Source organism: Fusarium keratoplasticum, chromosome 2 (assembly GCF_025433545.1).
Source record: "Fusarium keratoplasticum isolate Fu6.1 chromosome 2, whole genome shotgun sequence".
Classification (NCBI taxonomy): Eukaryota; Fungi; Ascomycota; class Sordariomycetes; order Hypocreales; family Nectriaceae; genus Fusarium; species Fusarium keratoplasticum.
In genome coordinates, this window is record NC_070530.1 from 1,367,577 (window position 1) to 1,387,128 (window position 19,552).

The following is a 19,552-nucleotide window of genomic DNA, read 5'->3' on the forward strand; positions in this document are numbered from 1 at the left end:
AATTCTTGGACTAGGAAATGTCGAGCAAAGTGGGATTTCACATGTGAATCCTTCGCAAGCAGATCGACCTCAACAAACGCCGTTGAAACCAAAGAAGGACCCGGCCCTTGACTTGAAATGCCGAGGACTCAATGCCGCCCGCGCGTATTCGTGTAGCCATCATGAGCGAGTACGTGAGAGTGTCATCAGCCCAGCACTGATTGGACACAAGACGACCAATTCGCAAGCTCTCAAAGTGCCCAAAAACTGGCTCTCGTTTACTGGACTGCCGACGACGAAATGATACCGGGACCCGGCAGAAGCAAATTTGCCCTGTGCCGTTGAACCACGTACGATTTCTGGGCTGGTCCAGCTGGTGCATCTCCAACCTCAACTTTCACATGCTTGCCAGCCGGAACCTGGCGGTGTCCTCTCTTCTCATCGAACCATTTGCAGCGGCGGTCGGGGACTCTGGTTGGCTGGTTTCTAGGCGGTCAGGGCGGTGGCGCGATTTGTCAAGGACGTGTTGGGGGAAGCACAGCGTCGCGGGGTGACGATGTTACAGGGCCCTTACAGCGCGAATGGCCCCTGGAGCAGAAACGCGAGCCAGGATCGCAGCATGATCAGTCTCTGCCATTCCAGGGTCTCGTTTTCTTCTTCTTTTCTTGAGGTCCCCCTGGCCTGGCCTGAGCTTCTCCCCCCGATCCCTGACCGTCATGGGGCAGAGTCTGCGAATCAGTGACGGCTCATAGGCTAATTGGACTGGCATGGGGAGGAATCATCACAGGCCAGAAGAGGCCCGCCATCAATCCCACGGAGTTCTGGCAGAGAGAGGATCCCTATAAACGGCGTATGCCCGGTCAATTGCGGGTGGAAGGAGAGGGGGGAGAGAGTCCCGTTGTCGCTGATGTATTTGATCCTCTTGCACGTTTTAAAACGGCTCAATTGCCCATATTCCTGCATCAATTGATGTGATCCGATTGTGCATCCCCGTTGGTTGTGCTTCCTTCAGAGCGTCATTGATCCGGAACGGTACTGCCCGACCCCCGACATCAACTTATCTCAATTACTTAGTTCGGAGATACCTCTTGGGGCCAATTTCAAAAAAGGCACCGACTCTTTTTTACCTTTAACCTTGCCTCTGCCTCTTTATTTACGCCTCATTTCTCTTCCTCGTCGGATACTCTTTACCTCTCTCTCGCTTGTAATCCTCTTACGACCTTTCTCCTAATTTCGGGGCGATCCGAAAACCCATCCAATTTCTCGCCTCCCCTCCCCCCCGATTCGCGATTGATAAAAAGGGACCCCCCACCGCCAATCGAACAGTCTCCTTGACAAAGGACTCGAATATCGTTTCCCGCCTCCCACCTCGAAATCATGGCTGCGATACTTACAACCGCCGAGTCGCAGACTCGTCGTCGCGAGCAATACCATGAAGCCGATGTCGTCGTTGTCGGCGCTGGTGTCTTTGGCTGCACCGTCGCCTACGCTCTCGCGAACCAGGGCCGCTCCGTCCTCCTCCTTGAGCGCTGGCTCAAGGAGCCCGACCGCATCGTCGGCGAGCTGCTCCAGCCCGGCGGTGTCGAGTCTCTCGACAAGATTGGTCTAAAGCACTGCATCGACGGCATCGACGCTATGCCCTGCTACGGCTACACGGTCTTTTACCATGGCGAAAAGGTCCTCATCCCCTATCCCGGTCTCGACGAGAACAACAATGTCACACATGCTTGGGGTGGCCACAACGAGAACGGCAAGAAGCCCGCCGGATGCAGTTTCCACCATGGTCGCTTTATCACCAACTTGCGCAACTCGTGTATAAACCACGAGAACATTACTGTTGTCGAGACCGAGGTCGTTAAGACCCTACGCGGCGAACAGTCTGATCAGATCCTCGGCGTCGAGAGCCGTACCACAAACAAGGAGACGGGCGTCAAGGAGCCTGACTATTACTTTGGCCAGTTGACCATCATCGCCGACGGCTACGACTCCAAGTGGCGCAAGGAGATTCTCAAGTCCAAGCCCAAGGTTTGCTCCAAGTTTTACGCTCTCGAGCTTATCGACTGCGACCTCCCTGAGCCCGGACACGGCCATGTCATTATCGGAAATGCCTTCCCTATCCTCCTCTACCAGATTGGCACTCACGAGACTCGCGCCCTCATCGACGTGCCCCAAGGAATCCCCGAGGCCTCGCCAGAGAACGGCGGCGTGCGTGGCTACATCCGCAACTTTGTCCTCCCTGCTCTGCCCCCCTCAGTCCGACCCTCCGTCGAGAAGGCCCTGGAAGATGGCAAGATCCCCCGCAGCATGCCCAACAGCTGGCTCCCTCCTACGAAACAGCGCTCCAACGGCGCAATCCTCCTCGGCGATGCCATGAACATGCGACACCCTCTCACCGGTGGTGGCATGAGCGTTGCCTTCAACGATGTTGTTCTTCTGGCTGAGCTGCTGCACCCTGATCGCGTGCCCAACCTGGACGACCCCAAGGCTATCAACAAAGCTCTCGATGAGCTCTACTGGAGGCGCAAGCCCCTGACGGGCATCATCAACGTCCTCGCTCAGGCCCTCTACTCCCTCTTTGCCGCCAACGACCGCCAGCTGCGCGCCCTCCAATACGGCTGCTTCAGCTACTTCAAGCGCGGCACAACTGACGGTCCCGTGGCCCTCCTCGGCGGCATCCTCCAGCGCCCCCTTGTCCTCGCCTACCACTTCTTCTCCGTTGCCTTCCTCGCCATCTGGCTCAACGCCTGCTCCGTCGTCGGCTGCGGCGTGTTTGGAATCCTCAAGGTTCCTCTCGCCATCATCGACGCCGTTCTCATCCTCTGGAAGGCGTGCATCGTCTTCGTCCCCATCATGTACCGGGAAACCTTTCAGTAAAGCTCGGCTATAGATTCTGGCATCTTTGAAAGAAAGCTACTGCATGAAAAGGGAAGACGTGTAGAAACTAAAAAAGAGGGAGCATATGGTGCGAGTTGCGGCGTTTGAGGAGCATTGCTGGGTTTTGTTTGCCATGGAAGTTGATTCGGGTTTCCCCTAGATACCTACCTACCTATCTACCTAGGGTCAGGGCCTCTGTACATATGATCCCCCCCGCCTTGCACGGTTATGAGACATTTGAGCATCTGAGATGTTTGTTGAGCGTGGGTGTGGCTTTCTGTTAGATATACACTTCTCTTCAGATTTGGCTGTGGCTCAAGTCTGAGAGGCTGGGGCTAGATTTATAACTAATCTTAATGCAGCAGCGTCTTATCTGTTTCACTTATAGGCCCCTGATGATGCTGTTCTCGCTCGTGAAGGGGAGCTTGTTCTAAATAAGGCCTTTTATTTCTATATACTTGTGGTTCATGTGACCATTTTGCACACATTCATCATTACGTCCGTCTACTTGCCAATGCCCCCATCATGTCAACCTCCTCCGGTACACACCCATCATCCAGCTTGCCCTCAGCACCGCAAGGCCGATAGCCATCTTGATGCTGTCCTGGATGACGTTGAGCTTGCTTCCGCCGACCTCGTGCCACTCAATGGGCACCTCGGCAACCTTGATGCCTGGGCTGGTGCCGATAACACTGCCGTCACTGCCAAGGACCGGGGTAGCGGGAGCCGACTCGGCAAGCATAAGCATCTCAATGTCAAAGATCCAGCCCTCGGTGTGCATGTATGGGATGATGTGGGGGAGGGAGGCGCGCGAGAAGAGCTTGAAGCCGCATTGGGTATCACGAATGCGTGATGTCGCGGGGGGCGTGAGGATCATGAGGACGAGATGGAAGGATCGCATGAGGAAGTTTCGCAAGGCTGAGCGCTAGAAAGTGTTAGATCTATTTTCGAGGGTGTAGAAGTCGCATTTACCTTGACAACAGCCTCACTACCGACGAGATGGGCGCGGCTACCGATAGCTACACCACGGTGCGACCCGTCAACGACCTCTTCACATCCTTCAATGAGCTTTCCGACGTCGCTGAAGCGCGATGCACCATCTGCGTCGGCAAATAGCACGTATTCACCCCTGACATGTCGGAATCCATGTGTGGTAGCTCCGCCCTTGCCTCTGTTCTTCTCCAGCGATATGACTCTTAGGATACCATGGAGGTCATTGTCCTTGGCGAATTGGAGCACGACATCCACCGTCTTGTCGCTACTACCATCATCGACTACCAAGATCTCGTAACCTCCGAGATCCTCCTTGGGGGCGTTGCGCACGTGTCGCTTGGTCGTCGGGCTGGTGACGTCTGTCTTGGCATGCGCAGTACGGCCAAAGTGCTTGTCAAGATAAGCGACGGCTTCTTCGAGGGTCGGGGTTACGCGGGCCTCCTCATTGTATGCTGGGAAGACGACACTGAGGCGCACATCGGCGGGTTCGATGCTGCCGGCGTCCGGGGTTGGGAAGGCCTCGGCGGGCTGGATGTGCTGCTCGCTGGCCTGGCGCTCGGCGAGCCAGCGGTCGTACCAGCAGGGCAGAGGTAGAGGGTGTGTACGGCCGGTCTCGGGATGGCTGGTGATATATCTCTTTTCCGACGCGACGACTGGGCGAGGCTTTGGCGCGACGAGGTGAAGGAGGGCGAAGAGCTTCAAGAGGTCAGCTTAGCAGGTCCCAATGCGCGGGGCGCGGGGCAGTAGCATACGGCAAGGAGGGCGAGCGCAATGAGCGCAATCAAGAGGACGACGAGAACATGAACTGGCGTAGCTTCAATCCAGGCCCAGAGAGGCCGTAGGAACTTGGCGGGCAGCTCGAGAGGTGTTGCGACAGCCATGGTTGGAGAGAAGAGGTAAGCAATTCTGCGGAAGCAGAATGCGGAGGGGAAATGAATGTTGTAAATTCAGAGTAGGCACATTAGAAGTACAGACACGAGAAGTGAAAAGTTAAAGGGAAAGATAAGGAGAGAGATGCGCCAGTTGGGCAAATGATGCAAAGTGTAAAGAAATGAAGCCCGCGATACGATACGAGGTTGCGCGTACCCCAAGTTGCTTCTGTTGTTCCTGAGGCCACGAAAGCTGGATCTCGAGATGGAAGGTCCCTGTCGATTACGTAGATGGCCAGGGACGGGGGATGTGCTGAGCCAGTCAGAGAGCGGATAGAGACATTCATTTTGGAGGGTCGTTATTTTAGGGGTCTTGACCTGCAGGTTAGGGAGGCGCATTGAATTCTAATCTTTAATCCACCATGACTTCTTCATGCATCCAGTATCAACTCTTTAATTCAACATCAACACCACAATTTTCATCACTGTTATGTTGTTGCTTCCGTTTTGACCAATTGTCAACATCAAACGTTTAACACTGAGAATTGGACTACTGACACCCTTCAATCGAAATGCGCACTGCAAGGTCACTATGATGAATGCATCCATTGAAGAGAATTATTGTTGATTTCATTCCGCGCCAGGCAGAGCCATTCAAGACGTTTGCTTGCTAATACAACTGACGAAGAGAACAGAATCGTCTAGTTCTAGAAAAGTCTAATTATTACATGACAGACAAGAAGAAGAAGAATGAGGCCATTCTATGTTGGCTCTAGTCCCGAGTCGTTCAAGATTCCCGCGGTCCGTCTCGTGTGGCGTCTATTTAAGCGACGCTTCGAATTCCAGCCGAGATGCTTCAGAAGCGACTTTGTTTCGGTTGGTCCGGCTTTTGAGTCCTGCTCGATGCCGGCGGTTGCGAGAGCGCGGTCCGGTCGCTGACCGAAGCCGTACGCTGTGTGCCTTTGCAGGCTGGCGTGCTCTTGTTTGTTTTCTTCATGAGGCTGCTGGACCCTCCAGGGGCATGAAGCCTCATATAGAACATGCAATCAGATCATGAGCGCCGTCTGGAAGTGCTCGGGGAGCGAGTCCTTGCCGGGTGACACCGAGTAGGCCATGCCGTATGTCGGACCCCGGACAACCTCCTTGCCCTTGAGAGACAGAGGATGAGGGTAAGCCGCCTCGCTGGGCTGGTAGAAGTTGCGTGTAGGGGGGGCAGGGAAGCCGAAGCTCTGCACAGGCGACCGGCTCATGGGGCTGACATCGCCGTCGTAGAAGTCGGCCTCGCTGGCCTGGTAGGTGGCAGTAGAAGAACCGCTGCTGCTGCTGCTGGCAAAGGGAGAAGAAGTCGCAGAGCCGGGAAAGTTCATCTGGATGTGGTGGCTCTCGGCGACGGTCTCTGCCACGGCCTTTGCAGTGCGCTTGCGGTTCTCAGCGCGAACCTTGGAGCGGTCGTTGCGGCGAGAGCCCATGGGGCCGCTGCTCACCGAGTCGCAGGCGGCGTGCGTGGGGATGTGACGGTAGGCCTGGGTGGGCTTGGTGGTCTTGGGCTGCTCGACCTCCTTGGCCTTGACGGCCTCCTTGTGGTCGCGGGCGCGCTTGATGTGGCTGAGGATAGACATGGTGGTGGTTGTTGGTGGTGAAGGGATGAGATGTTGGTTTGGAAGTTGTAGCTGTGGCTGCAGTTGTTGCAATGGTTGTCTCAGTTGCAGAGGCTGTGGTTGGTATTGGTGTTGTTGGTTATTGTTGTCTTGTGTTGTCTTGTGTTGTGGTCTGGAGAAGAGAGTCGTCATCTCGAGGGGGAAGACGGATAGATATAAAACCTTCACAACACAGAGTGATACAACCTCGGGCCCTGGCGGCGCTAAAGAAAACCGGATGCGTTGGAAGCTGGCGTCAAAGTTGAGCAAGCCTCTCTCAGAGTCGAGCGAGCAAGCCGAACAAGCCCAGAAAGTTGGTGGCCCGCAACGGCGTGGAGTGGCCGATCCTGACCCAGGTTCCAGACTGCGTGATGGCCAAGAGCCCTACCTCCAGAGGTGGTTAAAGTCGTGCGCCACAGAAGACTCGTTTCGTCTCTGATGCCGTCAGCGATGAGCAGAATAGGAAACTAGGGGTTCGTGATGAAACGACCGCCAGAGGGTAGAAGCTGCAAGAGAAGTAAATGGGGACGCATTCTACGTTGGGCGTTGAGCCACAATGTCGCATGTCTGACGCAGGGAGGGACATGAATCAAGAACAATACGGATCCGCAGCGGGAGAATCAATGAAGTTGAAGGATCCGTTGCTAGACTTCATCTTGGTTCGAAACAGGCGACTCGGTTAGAGAAAGAAACATCGTCAGTCCCGGCCGTCCGTGTCCGTGCTGGGCTCATGGCATCTTCCGTGATGAAGACTCTACCCACGTGCGTAGCAGCAATGGCCTGGGTCTCTCCCAGTATCCACTGTATTCCCAGCTACAGGGCCGACGACCTGTCGACACGGGTCTCAGGACCCAGGTCTCGCCCAGGTTCGCCTCCTGGTAGGGGGCTCCATCTCGCGTCCCGGGAATCTGGTAGTTATTGTCGCTTGTGGTGGTGGTGGCTGGGGCCGCGACCGATCCACGCTCGCCGTCCCCCGGCAGCGATCCAGCGCCACAAAGACTAAAAGAATAAAAGTCACGAGCTGTGAATAAGGGCAGTAGACTCTTGGCCTCCGTCTGATTGCCTCTGCTATTGTCGCCTACGCCGTCGTATTGTCCCCCCTTGCGGGTCTTGTTCAAAGTCAGCTCAGTTCGCCTGTCTCTGTGGAGAAGATGACCTTGACTTGCAGTCTGCTAGCTGACTTACTCGTTCATGTTCAGCCGTTGTGAGTACTCGCTTGGCCAAGACACCGGTGGCCTTGTGCCGTACGTGGTTGTGGAGGTAGAATTATCTGCCGTCGTTTCACCATGTCTTCCATGACATGGAGCATCCCCCATGTAAGACCACTTACACGTCAGAGAAGAGGCTTGACTCCCATCAAGACGCCTCATATACGTCAATTGACGCGGGAATACGACACATCCTTTCCTCAACGGTTTCTCTTAATCCAGGGCTGACCTCACGATGAAGCTCACAGGGTCAACCATCCAGGGGCCTCGACGCTCACAGGGATCGATGCAGTGGCACTAATCTATTCCGGACGCCCGCACCGATCGACATCGGCCCTGTCATAGGGCAGTTCCCAACTGTTGCGGTCCCTGTGCCTTGGATGGCAAACGCCTTTTACTGTTTCAATACCGTCAGGATGGTTCGTGCGCTGCAGACTTCACTTGGAACCCTGTCGCTGTCCGCGGACTGCTTGAGGAGGTGGGAGGTTGTCGATTCAGGAACTTCCCGTGCTGTGACAGGTTTGACAGTCCAGGCCCCCTGGTCGATCTACGCCAAGCGTGTCACCCATGTCAAGCCACACGACGACGTCAAGGCCGGACCTGAAAGGTTTTCATGATTATGTCTTGAGAAATAAAGACAGAAAAAAGTCAAAAAGGGGTGATTTTCATGAACCCTTCCGAGACTTCATGACCGGAAGCATCGGGATGCTAGGCATTGTCTCGTTACGGCCCTGAATCGAAAAGGACACGAGATTCCCCCCTACCTCCTGTCACTCCGCCGCCCAAGCTCAATCAGGCATCTCATCGGCGCTAGAATTTTTAGAAGACCCCCGTCTTCCCGGAAGAGTTAGCGAGCCTGCGAGGCCCTGTCCTTTTAAGATCGTCGAAAACCGGGTCTCCAAACTCTCATGGACAGCTGCCATTCCGTATTCAGCAGCAACAGCCGCAGCGGCGGTGAAGAGCTGGAGCCGCCCGGGGCCTTTGTAATTGTCCGAGGGCCCGTCAAGGTTACCAGCTGGAGACTGCCAGGCAGGTCAAGAAAACAGAGACACTATCACAGCAAAGCTGTCTACTCATCAATAACATGACCGTTCTAATAAGGGATATACATAAATTCTATAAACAATTACAAGCAATCCTCTTAGACTTTCAAATATCTTGGAGGAAAATTTGTCCATTATCTTATAAATTCTTCACATTTTTTTTACTCTGACTCGTTGACGAGGATGAGTTAATACCCCAGTGTACGGATACTGGTGTCTTGTTTTGTCTTCCACCCAGGTGGCTACCCACGTCAAGAGAGCCGGTTGCTGTGCCACGCGAGGCGCGGCAACACTCCAGCTGACCTGTTCAGCTCTTGATTCGTCGCGATGTCCGTCGGACAGGCCGAGTCATGACCTCTATACCTCTTAAGACTCATTCGTGTAGCCTTGGCTTCCTCCCGAGACGTTGGCGAGCACGCTTGTCACGGGATGGCTCAGTCGTGGTTATCGATCGCGTCTTGGCTGTTGTCCATTGTTCCCGAATCTCACCGCCCTCTTGAAATGATGGAGATGGTTAAGCCGGTTGACCGTGGCGTAGCTGTGTCTAGGCTCTTCTATTCATCTTATGGAGCAGTTGCTATTAAGGCCACGGGATCATAGCTTAGAGACGGGATGAAGACGGAGGCCGCCAACGCCCGGGGACATGTTTACTACAGAGTACCGAGACTGCTAACCCTCTATGTCGGTGATATGTCTCATCAACCATTGTCTCAGTGGTGCTCACCGATCACGTGTGTCGATGGCATTAGCAACTACCAGAGTGGTTGTTCGACAACGCTATGCCGCGGCTAACTCACGATAACTCATAGGTGGTGATCACATGTGTAGATAACCTGTACCAGTCGGTATTCATCGAGCTCACAGCAAAAAACAGTGCTTGCTTGTGACTGTTCAGCTCACGGGTGAAGCCTCCATACCGAGGCAATGAATTTTCATCATCCCACCTTAGTTACTCGTGTCCCATAGATGTTTGGAACTCTGTCATCCTGCAGAGCTCATTACACACAGCTCCGTCAAGCTCAGCCATTGGATTAGCAGCAAGGCGATAAAAAGTTAAGAGCTGATTGTCAAGAATGCGGGCTAAATTTAGCACGTGCAAGGTAAACCTTCTCCAGCTCATCAACGAGATTGACTCAAAAAATCGCCGACACGTTCCTGCAGGGTAGCGTCATGACCAACTTAAATGCTAAAGCTAACCATCACAAGTCACAGGGGTCCAGAAACGACAGATCATAGCAAAGAACATCTAATTCGTATTAAATATTGCAAGCTCATTTACACAAAATATACTAAAATAATCAAAGAACTATCATAAAAAAGGACCATACCTTGTCTACTATTTTAATTTTTATTATCTACGATAACTTACCCTTAGAGGAAAATGAACTCATGACTTTGTCCTGACCATGTGCCCTCACAGGGGTCGTGAGAGACCCTTAATTGAGGACTGATTTGCATATTCGACGACGCGTTGCTCGAGTTGACGCGAATACCCTGCTGCTTGAAAATGCAGGAATCGCGTGACGTCCACGGAGATCGTCAAGCAAAGTGCAAGTGGCGGTTCGTCCATGACAATAAACGGACCAGCGGACAGCTGCATGTCCGCCAAACTTGCTGCAATGTCCTTTGCTTTTGTCACAAGAGCCAATCATCAGTGTTCAACAGAGCCTGTAAACCACAATCATGGTTTCGGCCAGGCCCGTGGATTCCCCTTCGGCTAACTCAGCATCTTATCTGCCGCCGCATGATGGCGTAGACTGCATCACCAAAATAACAGGGCCAGGGGTCACAGCAGGCATTGGAGAAACTGGAGAAGAATGGAGCAGAAACACGAGCATTGGACGGGATGGGGCCATTCTTTTCTTTTTGGAGCAGATCGAGTGGCTATCAATCAAGGGGTCAAGCCTCACTCTGGTTGGGGTGTGGCAAACCACCAGCCACAATCACGTAACCGGCCCCCACTCGTCAGAGGCTCATTACAGGCTGCCATTGGACGAAAATCAGGCACCAGCCTCACACCATGTGGCTTCGGTGGCTGCAAAGAGCTTTTCGCGCCCCCATGGAAATGGAAGGGAAGACGAAGGGGAAGGTCCCCCCTCCCCTCCAAAAGGAAAAGGCCCCAAGGCCCAAACCCAACACCATCTGGCAGCCTGGTCACGCGCATTGCCCACCTCATCCGCAATCCTCGACAGCCTCAAAAGTCCTCACTTTTATCGGAGCCCGATCGCCAAACCCAACCCGTATCTCCGCTTCGGCCTCCGCCCTGCCGCTCCCGGCAATCTGATACCTGCTGTCGCCGTCGTCGTCGCCTGTTCGTCGCGCTTTCATTTAGTCGCCGGCGTCGCTCTCTCCTTCCCGCCGTTCGTCTCCGTGGCGTGTCGCCAGTCCAGTCATCCAACCTCTCCACTCCCGATCCACCGGCCCTCGCAGCCGCCTCGCTCTCAAAACATCCCTCTTGCATGGCGCATTGACGGCTGCCCCTCGCTCTACGTTTAAAAGAATTGATTACCGCGCCGCAGCGCAACGACGCAATCCTCATTCAGGGCATTCCGCTTCCTGACAAAGCCGACTGTCGCGCCGTGTCTGCGCGCACCGTGAGAAACCGTGGCGGCGCTTACGATCCTGAGCCACAACGAACCCTCGGAGCTGTCCCTGCAACAGCATCTCGAACTCGCCCCGGATCTGGCTGCGTACACGAACCTCACTGCCGAGGGGGAGCCCGATTCTTTGATGATGGCACAGCCCGTGCCTCATCAGCCCACCGATAAGAAGCGCGTCAAGGTCTACGAGCTCCGTAACAATGACTGGTTCGACCGAGGCACCGGCTTCTGCAGCGCGAGCTTCGAGACTGTATGTCGTTGTCCTTTCATCCGCCCTGGCCTTTTTTCTCTCCTTGCGCATGAAATGCGTGGCTAACTGAGGCGATCTCTAGCTCGAAGATGGTCGCAAGGATCCGCGCGTCATCGTTGAATCCGAAGACCAACCCGACCGCCTCCTACTAGAGACCAAGATCCAGAAAGAAGATGGCTTTCAGAAGCAGCAAGGCACGTCTTGATGCTCGATTTGCGCTGGAGACGTCATATGTCTGACTTGATTCGCAGATACCCTCATCGTATGGCAGGAGCCGAGCAATGGCGTGGATATGGCTCTCAGCTTTCAAGAAGCCGAAGGATGCTCCATGATTTGGTTTGTCCCGTGTCTCATTTATTAGGGCCGACCGCTGACTCTTCCTCAGGCGATTCGTGAGCAGCGTCCAGCAAACCTTTCACAACCTTGCTGGCGCCGGTATGCAGACCTACTCCTCATCCGAGGAGGATTACTTTGCTGATGCCAAATGTCTAGACGATGGCCTCTCCGACGATCTCGCTATCGATGTCCCGCCCACGATCAACCTACCCACCGCCGAACTCGGAAATCTTGGCGAGATTGAGTCAACCATGCGGATGATGAGTACGACAGCTAACGGTCGTGATGCGCTTGCAAAGGCCATCATGGCCGAGGATTACATTGGCAAACTCATCCCCATGGTTGAGATGGCTGAAGATCTTGAGAGCCTCCAGGACTTGCACCGGCTCTGCAATATCATGAAGACAGTCATCCTCCTCAACGACACTTCGATTATCGAGCATGCTGTATCAGACGAATGCGTGTTGGGTGTCGTCGGTGCCCTCGAGTATGATCCAGACTTCCCCAGTCACAAAGCTAATCATCGTCACTGGCTCGGAAACCAAGGTCGCTACAAGGAAGTGGTGCGGATTGAGGATGAGCAGACCCGTCGGAAGATCCATCAGACATATCGGCTACAGTACCTCAAGGATGTCGTCCTTGCGCGCATTCTCGACGACCCTACCTTTTCGGTCCTCAATTCCCTCATCTTTTTCAACCAGGTCGACATTGTCCAACATCTGCAAGCGAATGCAGCGTTCCTCAACGAACTGTTTGGTATCTTTAGTACTGCAAACAACGATCAGAAGAGGAAGAAGGAGGCGGTCCTGTTTATTCAGCAGTGTTGTGCTATAGCAAAGAACATCCAGCCACCGGCCCGCCAGACCTTGTACAACAACTTCATCGCCCACGGCCTTTTGCAGGTCATCCACTTTGGATTGCGACACCACGATGTTGGAGTGAGGGTCGGCGCTACGGATATTCTCATCTCCATCATCGACCACGACCCCCAGATGATTCGCCAGACGCTCTACCGACAGATGCACGAGAATCAGCCACCCCTGACGGATTCACTGATTGATCTTTTATTGGTGGAAGTTGACCTCGGTGTCAAGTCGCAAATATCAGAAGCTCTCAAAGTGCTCCTGGACCCTGGACCTGCGCAAATGCCGAACGCCGAGAGCTTTGCAAAGGCGAATGGCGACTTTGGCGGGAGACCGCGTCCTCAAGGGAGCCTGGATCCTCAGCAAGACATCTTCCTGCACCGATTCTATGAACGATCTGCGCCGAGGCTGTTCAAGCCATTGCTCGACCTGGAGAAGCGAACAGACATGAACTTCCCCGTACAACAAGCGTCTATGTTTACGTATCTGATAGAGATTCTGTGTTTCTTTATCCGACAGCATAATCTGCGCTGCAAGTTTTTTGTCATGTCGAACAACATTGCTCAGCGAGTTGCTCAACTTCTCAAATGCCCCGAGAAGTATTTGCGACTGGGTACGCTATATCTACTGTCCGTTTCTCAGCCTATGCTAACCAATAACAGTTGCTATCCGATTCTTCCGCTCTTTGATTGGACTCCAGGACGAATTCTACATCAAGCAGCTGACGGAAAAGCAAGTGCTGGGACCAATTCTCGATGTGCTTATTGAAACCATGCCCAGGGACAACCTCCTGGGTTCCGCATCGCTGGAGTTCTTCGAGTTCATTAAGAAGGAGAACGTTAAAGATCTGATCAAGCACCTTGTAGTGAACTACCGGGAGCGACTGCTAGGTTTGAGCTCCATGCCCACGTTCCGAGACATCATTCTTCGATATGATCAAACTCAGGGATATACATCAAACATGGATTACTTCCTAGAGGGCGAGGATGAGATAGGCAGGAGACCACAGCCGACGAGATTGATGGAACAAATCAATGTTGAGCAGGAGCAAGAAGAGTACTGGGCAACATCGGACCCCGAGGAAGAGGAGGATTCACAGAACAAGGACCCAGAGAAGGCGCCTTCGACCAACGGGTCTACCGCATCGAAACCTCTCGTGGATTACGCATCCGATGAAGAGACGGACGAAAATGTTGATCCTCAAGCATCAGAGAGCCAAAGCGATGTGGCATCGGACGCCGTGGGGTCACCAATCGACTCGAGCCTCGGAGTTGTACCGCCACTGGAACGACTGTCAGAAAAGCGACGACGCGAAGAGGATGAGGACGAAGATGAGCTCGGGAAGCTTCTGCACAACAAGCGACGCAACAGCAGTGGCTCTGTTGGTAGCGGCTCGGGAACATCTCACGGCGTCCTCCGCAGACGCAAGAGCTTCAACGCCGGCCCTACCAGTGGCAATGGCCCGAAGAAGATCGCTATCAGCCTGTCCTCGGCTCTACGGACAGGCAGCGGCCCGGGATCCAACGAGGACTCGTGAAAAATTCATTGTGCCCTTCTTTCGGCGATGGCGTACGGGTATTCGGTCTGTTTTGGTTTACCAGGGAACGGGGGGGACGTGGGCTCGGAGGACTCGTTCCCTCACAAATTACATTTGGCAAGGATGGCTGGTTAAGGGATGGTCTATGCGGAGGAGACTGGCGTTGTGTTTGAATTCTCCTTGTGGCTCCTCGTCACTATACTCTTGGTTTCGTATGATTTGCTATCGTCTCCTGGTGGCTTCTCGCCGAGGCGCGCTGGGAGACTGGCAACTCTTGGTCTGGTCTAATGGGGCTCTCCGTCTGGGCTGAGACTCGGCCTTCTTCTGGGTGATAGAGTCGTCGAGAAGCGGCGGCATGGCATGGCATGGCGTGGGAGGGAAACGAAATGGGATTTTTCGGGTGATGAGAGATTGGCAGGATCGCGAAAGGGGGGAAAGGGCTCTAGATGAGCGGCGGTCTGCCAGTTGACGAGCGGCCGATGTGAGGAAAGGTGGCTGGCTGTGTATCATAACATATATGACTATGGATGGTCTCTCTGAAAAACGAGAGGGTGAGCCGGAGTCTGAAGGACGAGGTCTCTCGTGATGATGGAATGAAAACAAAGACCCGTAGATGAAAACAAACTTTTGTCTATGACCCTGCCATCCATCCCTATCTAAGCATCTACTCTGTACCATCATGTCGTTATCTAGCCCAGGACGATATCTTCATGTATCGTTGACAAAGGAAATATGTGAGATAACTCTCACACTCTTAGACCTTCTTGAACTGTTTCGACCACATCTCATACCCGTCAATCATCTGCTTCGTAATGTTGCGTGGCGTCCTCTCCAGCACCGTCACCAAGTCCGACATGTTCAACTCGAGCTTGTTCGTCTCGTCATCATCAAACCGTTCCTGCACCAGCATGTATGTTCCATCACAGATGGACTTGATCTCAGCGCCAGAGTAGCCTTCTGAACGAGCCGAAAGGTCCGAGATGTCGACATCAGGGGCGAGGGGTAGACCGCGGAGGTGCACGTTGAAAATGGCCTCGCGAGCAGATGCATCCGGGGGTCCAACGTAGAGCACCTGATCGAAACGGCCGGGACGCATCAGGGCAGGGTCCATAGCCTCGGGACGGTTAGTGGCTGCGAGCACAAGCACGCCTGAGAGAGCCTCGAAGCCATCCATCTCAGTGAGGAGGGTGGTGAGGATGTTGACGCCGCCTGTGCTGCGAGTTCCTGAGCCACCAGTACGTGAACCACCGATGGAGTCGATCTCGTCAAAGAAGATGATGGACGGAGAGGCGTTGCGGGCACGTTCAAAGAGAGTGCGAACTGCACGTTCAGTCTCGCCGACATACATGTTCAGGAGCTCAGCGCCCTTGATGGCAAAAAAGTTGAAACCGGACTCGGTAGCGGCAGCTTGTGCTGAGAGGGTCTTGGAACAACCTGGAGGACCATATAGAAGGAGGCCCTTTGGTGGAGGACGAAGAGAACGCTCGGGATGCTAAATAAGCGTCAGTGATGGTATTTTCAGGGGCTCGCGGAGATCTCACCTTGGTATATCTGATCATGCGGTTCAGCGCCTTCTTCAGGATATCTTGACCACCGACATCTTGCCAGTGAATGGTTGGAGGGTTGAGATTGATATCGCGCATGGCGGTAGGTCGAGTGGCCTGTCTTGCGTGCTCCAGATCCGTCTGTTCGAGGAAATATTCCTGCTCGACCGAGGGATCGGCGCCCGATTTCCGAAGTCGACGGGCAGCACCTTGTATAGCGTTTGAAACAAGCTTGTCCAGGTCCTGGGGGCTGTAGGCGTGAGTTCGTTGGGCCAACTCCAACAGGAGGTTCTGCTTCTCCTCGGATCTGACAGGGGGGTTGAAGTAGTTCAGGATCTCGAGACGCTCAGAGGTTCTGGGAATAGGTAGGGCGACGTTTCCACTGAAACGACGGGTTTTCTGGAGCTTGGCCGGGATGTCTGTAAGATAATCGGTGCAGGTCGCGACCACCACGACCTGAGGCATGGCGGTGCTTGATGATGCAATGGCAGAGAGTTGGTCCAGCTCCTCGGCGATAGTATCAATGACTGTGTCTCGATTAGACCGATCCTTGTTAATCAGGGCCTCAAAGTCATCGATGAGGATCATGCTTGGTTGTTGGCTCTGGGCCAGCTTGAACGTCTCTCTGATGGCAGCAATCTTTTCCGATGGCTTGATCCAATGAACCCTGCCCCATTTTGTCGCCGCCACACGTTCCAGGAAGAAGGTCTTGCCGGTACCTTGACCGCCGTGAATGACAAATCCGCATGACTTCTGCTCGCCCTTGAAGTAGAATGGTCTTGTGAAGGCATCGAGGAAGGTGTTGAGGGCCTCGACCTGGGTTCCCATTCCAGGAACGCCCGTCACGATAAGGTCACCGCCTGCCTGGCCGTTGACTTCAGCTTCTGGCTCGTTCCCGTCGGAAATGCGAATGGCTGATGAGGCATTGTTGAAACGGGCCAGACTGTTGGTTTGAGAGTTGACGGATACGACCTTGAAAGCTCGTCGATATTTGCTAGAAAGAATTGCTTCTAGGACCATGCCAGGATAGACTTGATCAGCACGAGCTGGATATCATAGGTTAGCGTTTTCCCTATGGTCAGTGGTATAGTTAACGTACCGAGAGCACAAGCGAGAGATGCCTCCCATGAAGGAGGATATCGGGCCTCCTTTTCATGCCTCTTCATACTCTCAATATCGTTCGCTGTCTTCTCAGTCTTCTCAGTAGCATCCTGAACAACAATCTCCTCTGCATCAGGCGTCGTCCCCGCAAGGGCGATGCGCACAGGGTCGCCGATCTTGAACCCCGTCGCATCCTGAAAAGCCCTGGTCATCATCACGACGTTGGGGCTCAAGTTCTTCTCAGGCAGAATCCACAGCGACGCCTCCCGCTGGAGCTCCTCTCGGGGACCATCCTCCTTTGCCTCGCGGGGGTTCTCGAGCCTCGTGACAATGCAGTGCTTGCCGCTCTCGAGGTTTCCGTTGAGCGAGAGCATCGTATCCTTGCTCACGTAGATGCGTGCGGCGCCGATGAGACTCGACTTCTCGAGGCTGGTGTTGGCCAAAGGCCGCACCTTGGCGTCGATGCTCTTTGCGAGCATTCTGAAGTGTGAAATCTATCAGAAGAGGAAGAAGTAGAGAGAGAAAATTAAATGGGTCGAGGTGAAGAGGCGATTCTTGATCCAGTTTCTATTGGCCTTGGTTGTAGTTGATCAGTGTAAAAGTTCAGATGCACACAAATGGCAAGAATTGCAAACTAGTGCGGGAGCCTGACCACGGATGTAAAAATGGCACAGTCTTTGACTATCCTGCTCTGATGTTTTGCTAAATTCTAGGGAACATAGAGGGCATATGAATAATGTGAATATATATTTTGTATATGATCATGATTAAAATTTGACGTCTATTTTGCTCTTTTTTGCTGTTTAGTGAGGGGTTTAGACGAGACTCATATATCACGACCATCCTTGCAGGCTATCATCTCGTGTTATGGATCAAGCAGAACAGTGCTCCAGCTGCAGCCTTTCTCTAAAGATATGAAGGACTTATGTGCAATCCATCAATTTGATCATGCACCGCTAATCCTTAGTGTAATAAACTGGTAAAGAACATCAAACATGCCAACAACAACCATCCTTCCCTCATCATGAGTCCTGCCATGATACGTCCCACCTCCAAGGATCGGTCCACTAAACCTTTTTGAGCCCCGGCGCAAAACATGTCCAATTCTCCCAAACCTCGAATCCTTCCAACATTTCGAGCTTCCACCTCCAACCTCGCTCAATCCCTCTTCCCCAGGGGCATCCCATGTTTGCCTACACGCCTCCGCCCGGATGATCCGTCCCCGATGGCTCCCCAGCGCGGCCGCCCTCGGCGCCAGGTCCATCTCGTCGGTCCGCAACCCCAAGGATCCCCGGTGGATGGTGCCCGGGAGGAAGGCCCCGGACAGCAAAGACAGAAAACCCGAGGATGAGCTCGGGATTCCAAAGGTCGAACTCAGTCCCAAGGACGAGTTTGCCAAGTGGAGGACGCCCGTCGAGGCCCCCGGGTCCGGGCTCGATCCTATCGAGGAGGCGAGCCGTCTCGAGGCCAAGAATCAGTTTTGGAAGCGCAACAACCAGGCTGCTCGCATGCTAGTTCTCGAAGGCCTGCCGACGTCGCTGGTCTCGAGCGACTTTTTGCGTCTAAACGCCAAGGATCTCGCCAGCTGGAGGAACCTCATTAAGGAGGGTGCGCATCCCTTCTAACCTGCACCATCCGCCAGAAGCTAACTTTGAGATTAATAGTCCAACAAGAGCGTGACCCGTGGACGCTCGACCCCATCGGCACCTACCGCATCTCGTTCGGATCGAGCTCCGCCGCCGAGCTTTACCAGGCCACGCTCGACCGTCTCCTCCGTCTCGCCCGGATAAAGCTACACTGTACCACCGGTCTTTGGACCAGCGAGGTCCCGCCCGAGCTGCGAGGCGACGGCGAGTTCGAGGCCGAGCTCGAGCAGTTCTCCCTCGTCCCGGGTTCGTACCCGGGCACCATCTCCTCCAGACTGTCCCGCGCCAAGGGCAAATGGCCATGGCAGCTCCTCATGGACCTCCTCGTCCGTCGTTCCGGCTATAGACTCCCCCCGGCCGCCGTCCTGCTGCAGCTGCGGCACCCGCTCATATCGGGCCCGGGACTGGACAGGCTGATCAGAATGGACGGCGCCGAGCGCAACCATCCGTGGAACGTCAGCTCCGTCTACTCGCTCTCCCGCACCACCGAAGACCACGCCTTGCTCGACAAGCACGGCATGCGAGTGCCCCTAGAAGACATCAACTTTCGCCTCAAGCTTAACACTCGATTTGTCCTTCTCTGTAGAGACTCCGAGGTTGCCTGGCGGTTTATCCGGAGCTGGAACCAGCGGGAGCTTGAAGTGGACGACGAAGGCAGAAAAACGACAGTGACGGCATCATATATTGAGTTTTAGCGATTGAACATGATAGAACGGGTACAGTCAAAAAATGAATCGGCCATGGTACATCACTCCCCTCAATGCCATCCAACTTTGTGGCCATCTGTCCAGCAGCCTCTCGCGATGCAGCTTCTCTACTTTGTGCCCCCTCTGCAATGCCTCTCGTGAACAATGATAAAGCAGCCTCTCGATCCAAGCGCAACCACAAACAGACCAGACACGTAACGAAAGCAATGTATATTAGACCCAGATCAAAAAACCGAAACTCCAGACCGGATTTGCTCTCTAAGATGGGGTGGAAGGTCGGTCAGGGGGAGAATGGGACATGACCAAAACCTCGCGCGTAGTGTAGTCGCATCTCCTCTTTCATGATGACTGAGATTGCCGCCCTG

General features: G+C 54.0%; 6 protein-coding genes across 6 annotated transcripts; 3 read left to right on the forward strand and 3 right to left on the reverse strand.

Moving 5' to 3' along the window:
* Positions 1-1,356: 1,356 nt before the first annotated feature.
* On the forward strand, positions 1,357-2,853 carry NCS57_00236200 (Squalene monooxygenase; the record flags this gene model as incomplete). Its single annotated transcript, XM_053052394.1, has 1 exon — positions 1,357-2,853. The coding sequence occupies one exon, from the start codon at positions 1,357-1,359 to the stop codon at positions 2,851-2,853; it is 1,497 nt and encodes a 498-aa protein (XP_052917640.1).
* A 523-nt stretch (positions 2,854-3,376) lies between these two features.
* Positions 3,377-4,727, reverse strand: NCS57_00236300 (Dolichyl-phosphate beta-glucosyltransferase; the record flags this gene model as incomplete). Its single annotated transcript, XM_053052395.1, has 3 exons — positions 3,377-3,778; positions 3,826-4,542; positions 4,599-4,727. The coding sequence occupies 3 exons, from the start codon at positions 4,725-4,727 to the stop codon at positions 3,377-3,379; spliced, it is 1,248 nt and encodes a 415-aa protein (XP_052917641.1).
* A 1,034-nt stretch (positions 4,728-5,761) lies between these two features.
* On the reverse strand, positions 5,762-6,505 carry NCS57_00236400 (uncharacterized protein; the record flags this gene model as incomplete). The annotated part of the gene is made up of 1 exon (XM_053052396.1): positions 5,762-6,505. One exon carries the CDS (start codon positions 6,503-6,505, stop codon positions 5,762-5,764), a length of 744 nt encoding a protein of 247 aa, XP_052917642.1.
* A 4,831-nt stretch (positions 6,506-11,336) lies between these two features.
* NCS57_00236500 (SMK-1 domain-containing protein) lies at positions 11,337-14,189 on the forward strand (the record flags this gene model as incomplete). Its single annotated transcript, XM_053052397.1, has 5 exons — positions 11,337-11,453; positions 11,536-11,647; positions 11,705-11,789; positions 11,839-13,265; positions 13,315-14,189. The coding sequence occupies 5 exons, from the start codon at positions 11,337-11,339 to the stop codon at positions 14,187-14,189; spliced, it is 2,616 nt and encodes an 871-aa protein (XP_052917643.1).
* Positions 14,190-14,943: 754 nt separating this feature from the next.
* On the reverse strand, positions 14,944-17,313 carry NCS57_00236600 (uncharacterized protein; the record flags this gene model as incomplete). The annotated part of the gene is made up of 3 exons (XM_053052398.1): positions 14,944-15,681; positions 15,731-16,779; positions 16,833-17,313. The coding sequence occupies 3 exons, from the start codon at positions 17,311-17,313 to the stop codon at positions 14,944-14,946; spliced, it is 2,268 nt and encodes a 755-aa protein (XP_052917644.1).
* Positions 17,314-17,943: 630 nt separating this feature from the next.
* NCS57_00236700 (uncharacterized protein) lies at positions 17,944-19,175 on the forward strand (the record flags this gene model as incomplete). The annotated part of the gene is made up of 2 exons (XM_053052399.1): positions 17,944-18,442; positions 18,499-19,175. The coding sequence occupies exons 1-2, from the start codon at positions 18,046-18,048 to the stop codon at positions 19,173-19,175; spliced, it is 1,074 nt and encodes a 357-aa protein (XP_052917645.1). The 5' UTR covers positions 17,944-18,045.
* Positions 19,176-19,552: the final 377 nt, after the last annotated feature.